This window comes from Eimeria tenella, genomic scaffold, assembly GCF_000499545.2.
Source record: "Eimeria tenella Houghton genomic scaffold, Eth_scaff101, whole genome shotgun sequence".
Lineage (NCBI taxonomy): Eukaryota > Apicomplexa > Conoidasida > Eucoccidiorida > Eimeriidae > Eimeria > Eimeria tenella.
In genome coordinates, this window is record NW_013541460.1 from 15,962 (window position 1) to 23,707 (window position 7,746).

Below are 7,746 nucleotides of genomic sequence, written 5' to 3' on the forward strand. Positions count from 1 at the left end.
GGGGCCCCGGGGGAATTGGGGGCCCCGAGGGAACTGGGGGCCCCTGGGGCCCCGGGGGTTTCTCAGGGGAAGTGGGTGCCCGAGGGGCCCCTGGGGACCTGGGGGATTTAGGGGGTTTTGGGGGAATGGGGGATTCAGGGAATTTGGGGGATCTGGGGGCCTTGGTGGGGGGAGGTGGTCTAGGGTTTAGGGTTTAGGGTTTAGGGTTGGAAGGAGGTGGCATTGTTGTGTTGACTTGAGTTGTTACATGGAGACTCTGTGTACTGTTCTATTTGTTTCTTTTGGCTTCGGCTTCAAGACTTTGCCGCTGCCGCCGCCGCTGCTGCTGCTGCTGCTGCTGGTGTGGGGAGCGTGTGCTGCTGCTGCTGCTGCTGCGGGTGTCTGCAGCTGCGGGTGGCGTCGCCGAAGCTGGTGGCAGAAGAAGCTCCAGCTTCTTATAAAGACATTTCCGAAGTTGTTGAAACTTGTCACCAAGCTGGGATTTCCAAAAAGTGCATTCGTCTGCGCCCAGTGGCTGTCATCAAGGGCTGAAGAAGCAGCAGCAGCAGCAGCAACAGCAGCAGCAGCAGCAGCGGCAGCAGCAGCAGCAACAGCAGCAGCAGCAGCGAGAGCGGCAGCAGGAGCCGTTGGGGGGCACGCAAGGCAGCAGCGCAGACGCAGGAGGGTTTGCTAGATAGAAGGCGGCTCCTACACAACCCTAAACCCTAAACCCTAGACCCTAAACCCTAATGGCCCAGAGCTTCTAAGCACTGGCCGAGGGCTGAGTGTTTAAGACATTTAGGGGCCCCCCTCAAAGGCATTGGAGCCATTTAAGGGGCCCCAAGGGTCCATTCAAATGCATTTAGAAGCATTTAAGACATTTGAGGGGCCCCAATGGTCCATTTAAATGCCTCTGGGGGCCCCAACTTTGATTAAATGGTCATTTGTGTCCACTTGAATGCCTTTAATGTTTGTAGAGGCATTTAAATTGGCCGATAAATGCCTTTAATGCCTCTCTAGGCATTCCCGTGGCCCTGGGGACCCCCAGGGTCCCCCAGGGGCCCCCAGGGGCCCCCGGGGGCCCCATGTGTGAGAGCAGCAGGCTCTAGTTTAGGCCATTTGGGAGTGGCCATTTGTTAGTGTAGCAGCAGCAGCAGCAGCTGCTGCTGCTGCAGCGGGCCACACTAGCGGGCTGCTGCTGCTGCTGCTGTAGCAGGCCGGAGTAGTGTGGCTTCCCTTTAGCTGCTTCCGCGTGCTGCTGCTCCTGGCTGCTGCAGCCAGCAGCACTGCAGCAGAAGTGGGTCTTTCTTACATTTGTGGATTCTTGCTGCGGACTTGTAGATTAATTATTTATTTTTGAATAAATAAAATACTTTTTTATTTATGAGTCAGTCAAAATGAATTTAGAATAATTAATTCATTAAACTCTCTTTGTCCCAAAGGCTTTAAAGTAATAAATAAAGGCCCCACTGGCCGCATGCATAGCAGCACAAAGATATTTCATTTTCTGCTTCAAAGGCCCCCAAATAAAAGTCCAACAGGTAGTTTCCCGCAATTAAAAAAAAGAATCCCATCCTAGTGGCAGCTGTGCTGCTGCTGCTGCTGTTGCTGCTGCTGCTGCTGTTGCTGCTTCTGCTGTTGCTGCTGCTGCTGCTGGGGCACTGCAGGCGCACATGCTTTTGCTTCCACAGGGAAGGGGGGCCCCTCTTAAGAATGAGTGCAGCGATTTGCAGCAAACCCTGCAGCCTTAAGGCTATTTTAAAGTGCTGCTAGGGTACAGGGGGCCCCCTGCGCAAAAGGGCGGGGTTGGGGGCCCCCGCAGCTGCAGCAGCAGCAGCAGCAGCAAGCTGGGGGAAGTGGGTGTTGCTGCAGTCGCAGCTAGTTCTGTGGCCTAGCTGCTGCTGTGCAACTTGGCTGTCAGAGTGAAGAGAACAGGAATTGACTTATTGAGACAAACAGTTGAATAAAATGGCGAATAAAATGTTAAATAAATTTGATTTTTAAATGCAAAAATGCTGAAGGTTGAGACTTGGAGGAGTTTCTCTACCCTGCAAATAACTAAGTGGATCTCATTTTGCAAATTTTGCAGATTTCCCCTTCGTCGCTTTGGATTTCAAGAAGTGTGAAGGGCTCGTGCATGCTTTCGGGTCTTTCAGAATTAAATTAAAATATTTAAATATAAAAAATAAATTAAAAGACCTTCAAATATCCCTTTGTTCACCTTTTAAACTGCTGGGATTGGATCTTTCAATTGGCAACGCCTAATGCCTTGAGAAAACTAACTGGACTTCGAACTGCTCTTCATTTTGATTATATAAAAATATAAATATAAAAATAAAATAAATATAATGAATATAATAATAATAAATATAATTTCCCATTTATGTGTAGAAGACACTGTGCTTGAAACTCAAAAATCGCACAGAGGGGGAGGACCAGCATCGCACAAAAGTGGAAGTTTGAGACAAAAACGGGGCAGAGTAAAATATTATAAGTGCAAATTGCATTTTATTTATAATATTTAACTCCAATTCATTTTTAAAATATAAAAAGGAGCTCCTGTTGTTCGTGGATTGTTTCCGCATTCATATCCTCAGCTCGACGCCACAGCATCCACTAGCGTTCCCACACAATTGGGCGAAAGAGGAAAGAAGCGCTTAATTAAATTCCTCCATTTAATTGAATTTTTCCACTTAATTGAATTTTGACATTTACTTAAACTCCATAATCTAAAAAAAGGATAATCTTCGTGGATTTCTCATTATTAGGGGTGGGGGCCAGTGGTTGCAGCTACTGTGCACCGCAGCATCGAGTTGAATGCGCAGTGTTCGCAGCTGCTGTTCTCACTTGCCTGAAACCCTTTTAAATTCCACTTCTTTTAACCCTTTTAATTATTTTAAATTATAATTTTGGGAAAAATACTAGCAGCCAGCTCTGCTGCAGACCATTTGTTTTCAAAGTCCTCAGAATTTCACGTTTGGGGGGCCCCGCGCCTTGAATTGAGCCACCGGAGCCAACTGTGGGCTCCCTCGCACAAGAGATTTCCACTGAATGAAACTGCTACGAAAGGAAATAGAAATATGAAAAGGAAAAGAAAAAACAGTTAAATATATCCGAGATTTTGTTCAATTAAAAGCTCGAAGGATTTCACAGCATGCAGCAGAGGGGCTGGGACTGCGAGTGCGACGGCGCTGGCACTTTGCGAAAAAATTGGCATTTTGTGGGAAATGAAGTGCCTTTTTGAAAGCTTTAATTCCTTCGCAAATAAGATTTTCAAAAGTGTTCCAAATAGTTTTGAATTTGAGACATTTTTCCGGAAGTTTCAAAACATTCTCGCGACGATCGGCCCCAGAAGGTTCAGTACGCACTGCTGCAGCTACCTGTAGTTCTGAGTGCAACTCTGCAAAATACATGGAAACAACTCACTTAAAAACTCTTTAAATTCACATATTTAGAAGAAATTTGTCTTCAAATTCCTTTTTTTTCAAAAAAGAAAACCATGAAGGAAAGATCTGACACCCCCTATGGGTGGGTCGGAGCCCGGCACCTCAGCCAGCCCTACAGGCCGGCGGCACTTCTTGCCTAATTGACTTTATTCAATATTAATATTCCATTTTAATGTTCTTTTCGCAAAATAGGCCACTCCAGGGTTATAAAAAAGCTCTAAAAACCTCTCAAAAGGCTCCAACTGCTTCCTGCAGCTAATTGCTGCAGCGTGGCTTTCAAGAAACTGACTCAAAGACCCACAAAAGAGCCAAAGACGAGTTTCTATGTCTCACAGAGACAAATCAGGGGCCCCCTGGGGGCCCCCCACAAACCCTTTAGGGGCCACTAGCGCTCCCTGGGGGGCCCCCCAAGCCATACGGGGCCCCTAGGGCCCCCTGTGGGGCCCCCAGAAGCCTCTAAGGGGCCCCTAGGGCCCCCGTGGGGGCTCCAGAAGCTCCTTAGGGGCCTCTGGAACTCCCTGTGGGACACAAGCCCCCTATGTCCCTATAGGACTTACTGTGGGGCCCCCAGAAGCCCTTGGGGCCCCTAGGACTTCCTGGGGGGCCCCCAGAGGCCCTTGTAGGCCTTCAGGACTCCTTGTGGGGCCCCCCGCAAGCCTCTTGGGGGCCCCTGGGGCTCCTCGGGGGGCCCCCAGAAGCCCCTTGGAGGCCCCAGGGGCTGCATGGGGGGCCCCCAAAAGCTCATTGGGGGCTCCTAGGACCCCCTGGGGGGCCCCCAAAGGTCTTATACCGTGGCAGCTGAAAAGTTATTTCAACAACGAAGTTCTTGAATTGAATAAAGGATTAGTTTTTAGTTACTTAGTTTTGTGATTGTCTCCGGAATAAAATAATTTAGATCCTTCATAATTTAAAGCATTTCCATTAAAGCAGCAACTTCAAACAAATGTTAAGAAGCAAAAGTGCGGACTTTGCTGCCAGCAAAAAGCCGCAGCTGCACCCCTAGCTGCAGCAACAAATGGCTGCAGCAGCAGCAGCAGCAACAGCAAAAAGCTCCTAAAAAAAGAGAGAAATGCATTCACCTAATTTAAACCTTTAAATATTCTTAAAAAAACAAAAACAAAAGATTTGCAAAAAAAATTCTTCTAATTTCGTGTCCACAGCATCTTTGGAATAGGTGCAATAGGACTTTTGTCGAAGTAAAAACTAATTCTTGTTGTGAAAACTTTGCAATTAATTAAATCAGTTGAATTAATTAATTAAATCAATTTGTTTACTTCAATTAATTGAATTAATTCAATTAATTCAATTAATTCAATTAATTCAATTAATTTAAATTATTCAATTTGTGCAGTTTGGCGTTTTTGGGTACTTTGTGGCTAGCTGCGTTGCGGAGGAAGCGAAGCTTGCAGATTTCGCCGAAGTTTTTAATTTTTAACTTTTAAATGAAATAATTAGAAATAAATAATTAATTTTAACTCTTTTTGAGTGTCTTTTGAGGCCAAAGAAGGCGAAAACGGAAGCAACAGCAGTGCTGCTGCTGCTGCTGCTGCGGACTGGTGCTGCAGTTGCCGCTCTAAGAAGCGCGAGCGCAGGCTGCTGCTGCGCGCTGCTGAGCTGCTGCTGCTGCACACAGAAGCAGCAGCAGCAGCAGCAGCAGTGCTGCGGCAAAGGAGCCGAAAGAAGCAGCTAAAGAGCAAACAAATCCTCAGAAGCAAAGCCTCGGGATCTGCTGCAGCACTAAGAGAGTAAATGAAGTGAAGTTGCATGCATGAAAGAGCTGCAGCAGCAGCTGCTGGCAGCCTCTTGGGGAATGGAAGGCAAAGGGAGTTCTTAAGATGTGCATCAAATCAGAACTGCTGCTAACCCTTTGGGCTGCAGCAGCTGCTGGCCAGAAGCAGCAAGCAGCACAGCAGCAGCGCATGCAAAGCAGAGAAACCCCTGCTGCTCAGCAGCAACGGGGAAGCAAAAGAAACGGATTTCAGCAGCGCAGCAAGTTGCTGAGCAGCAGCAACAGCTGGCTGCAGCGGCAGCAGAAGGACAAGGACAGACACAGCAGACACACCTGAGGGGCGTGCTGGTGGGGCTGCAGCAAAGCCTTTTAGCTGAAAAAAAGGCAGATAAACAGCAGCAGCAGCAGCAGCAACGGAGGTAGCAGCAGCAGCAGCTGCTGCTGCGTCACACAAGCAACCACGCCAGGCTGTCCGTACACCCCAGCTACTCCCGCGACACCCATTCAACTTCTTCGCAACTGCTGCTTCTCATTTTTAACTTCTTTATTTTGCAAACAGTTTGAATAGGCACTCCCCATCAAGCCCCAGAGGCGCAGCAGCAAGAAGGCCTGCCGCTGCTGCTGCGGCTGCTGCGGCTGCTGCTGCCGAGCAGCAGCGCGTACACCAACCAGTAACAAAAGCCGCAAAAAAACTGCAGCAGCAGCAGGAATAAATACTAATATTTAAATACTGCTTGGTGTTGCATTTTGCTGCTGCACAGTGCGGTGAGGCTGCTGCAGCAGCAGCTGCTGCAGTAGCGGGGTCTGGCAGGGATCAGTGCCCCTAGCCTCATGCTGAGCAGCAGCAGCAGCGGCAGCAGCAGCAGCTGCGGTGGAGGAGACCCGTTTGCCCAGTATTGTCTTTGCTGCTGCTGCTGCATTGTGAGCTCCTGCTGCCTTTGCTGATCTTTCTTGAAGAGATCTCTTAACCGCGGTTGTCTCCCTGGGGACTTCAGGTCTCCAGCAACGCCTTTCAGCAGCAGCAGCAGCAGCAGCAGCTGCTGCTGCTGCTCCAACTGCAGCAGCAGCAGCAACGCAGCGACAGCGCACGGACCGAATATACGATTCTTGCTGCTACTTCTGGACTCTGGGCTGCTGCAGCAGCGGAATTTAGCGGCGGCAGCAGCAGCAGCAGCAGCAGCGGCGCCGGCTCCTTCTGCGGATGATATGCCACCTCCCAGGGGCATTCAGCAGCCGCAGCAGCAACAGAAGGCGCAGCAGAAACAAGTGGGGGTGCCACGGATGCAGCAGCAGGTGGGCAACTAGCTGCGAGTCCGTGTGCTGATTTTCGCGCTGCTGCAGCAGCAGAAGGCTCAGCAGCAGCAGCAGCAGCAGCAGCCTCAGCATCAGCAGCAGCAGATGGGACCTGCAGCACCAGCCTCAGCAGCCCCCTGCAGCCCCATAGCAAACACGCGCCCGCCTGCTCCATGTGTCTCTTAAATTCGACAGGAGCATTAGCGACAGCAGCAGCAGCAGCAGCAGCAGCAGCAGCAGCAGTTGTGTGCACGTAGCCCCGGTTGACGCCTCACCGTCCTTTTGCGCATGCAGCGCCCAAGTGAGCAGCAGCAGCAGCTGCTGCAGCTGCAGCAGGAGCTGCAACAACAGGAGGAGCAGCAGCAGCAGGAACTCTACGCCGGCGAGCCCCAAGAAGGTGGCCCGCAGCAGCGGGATGAGGAGGGGAAGCAGCAAGAGCAGCAGCAGGAACAGCAGCACGAGGAACAGCAGCAGCAGGAACAGCAGCAGCCCGAGCAGCAGCAGCAGGAGCAGCAGGGAGAGCAGCAAGCAGGTGCCTGCGACGGCAGCCAGCAGCACAAAGTGGGCCTCAGCAACGACGATGGGGGCCTCTTGATGCTGCAGCAGCAGCTGCAGCAGCAGCTGCAGCTGCAGCAGCAGCAGCAGCAGGAACCAGCGCTAAAGCAGGAAAACCCCGCACTCTCTCAGGACGGGCCGGCTCAGGAACGGCTGCAGCAGCTGCAGCAGCTGCAACAGCACCAGCTGCAGCAGCTGCAGCAGCAGCAGCTGCAGCACCACAACCTGCAGCAGCAGCATCACCTGCAGCGGCACCACTTGCAGCAGCAGCAGATGAAGCAGCAGCAGCAAGATGCTTATGAGTCCAGCAGCAGCCCAAGAGCTCCGGGCGATGACTTTGCAGAGTTCTCTAAAGGAGAGAGGGATGTGTTTGCTGTCTCAGGGTGACTGATGTTGCTGCTGCTGCTGCTGTTGCTGCTGCTGCTGTTGTTTCTGCTGCTGCTGCTGCTAAGCCGACGCCGCTGGTGCAGTAGCTTGCGGTCCGTGTGCTGCGCATGTGTTGCTGCTGCTGTTGCTGCAGGGAAGGAACAGAGCCCCAGCTGCAGGCTGAGCCGCAGCAGCTCGTGCTGCAGCATCTGCAGCACCTGCAGCAGCTGCAGCAGCTGCAGCAGCTGGCGTCAGATGTGCTGTGGACCAACGACAACAGACAGCAGCAGACGCTGTCTTCCTTGGGGCCCGATTACGTGCTGAAGCTCTTGCTTCTTCAGCAGCAGCTGCAGCAGCAGCAGCAGGTGCAGCAGCTGC

General features: G+C 51.3%; 2 protein-coding genes across 2 annotated transcripts in view; both read left to right on the forward strand.

The window, feature by feature from the left end:
* ETH_00025325 (tRNA-splicing ligase RtcB homolog, related) overlaps nucleotides 1-677 on the forward strand; it is a gene marked incomplete at both ends in the record, with an annotated part of 5,576 nt that extends 4,899 nt beyond the window's left edge. Inside the window, one exon of the mRNA XM_013372634.1 lies at nucleotides 526-677. Coding sequence (XP_013228088.1) covers nucleotides 526-677 — 152 coding nt within the window. The remainder of the gene's footprint in view (nucleotides 1-525) is intronic.
* Nucleotides 678-6,735: 6,058 nt separating this feature from the next.
* ETH_00025330 (yip1 domain-containing protein, putative) overlaps nucleotides 6,736-7,746 on the forward strand; it is a gene marked incomplete at both ends in the record, with an annotated part of 5,025 nt that continues 4,014 nt past the window's right edge. The window contains 2 exons of the mRNA XM_013372635.1: nucleotides 6,736-7,385; nucleotides 7,523-7,733. Coding sequence (XP_013228089.1) covers nucleotides 6,736-7,385; nucleotides 7,523-7,733 — 861 coding nt within the window. The remainder of the gene's footprint in view (nucleotides 7,386-7,522; nucleotides 7,734-7,746) is intronic.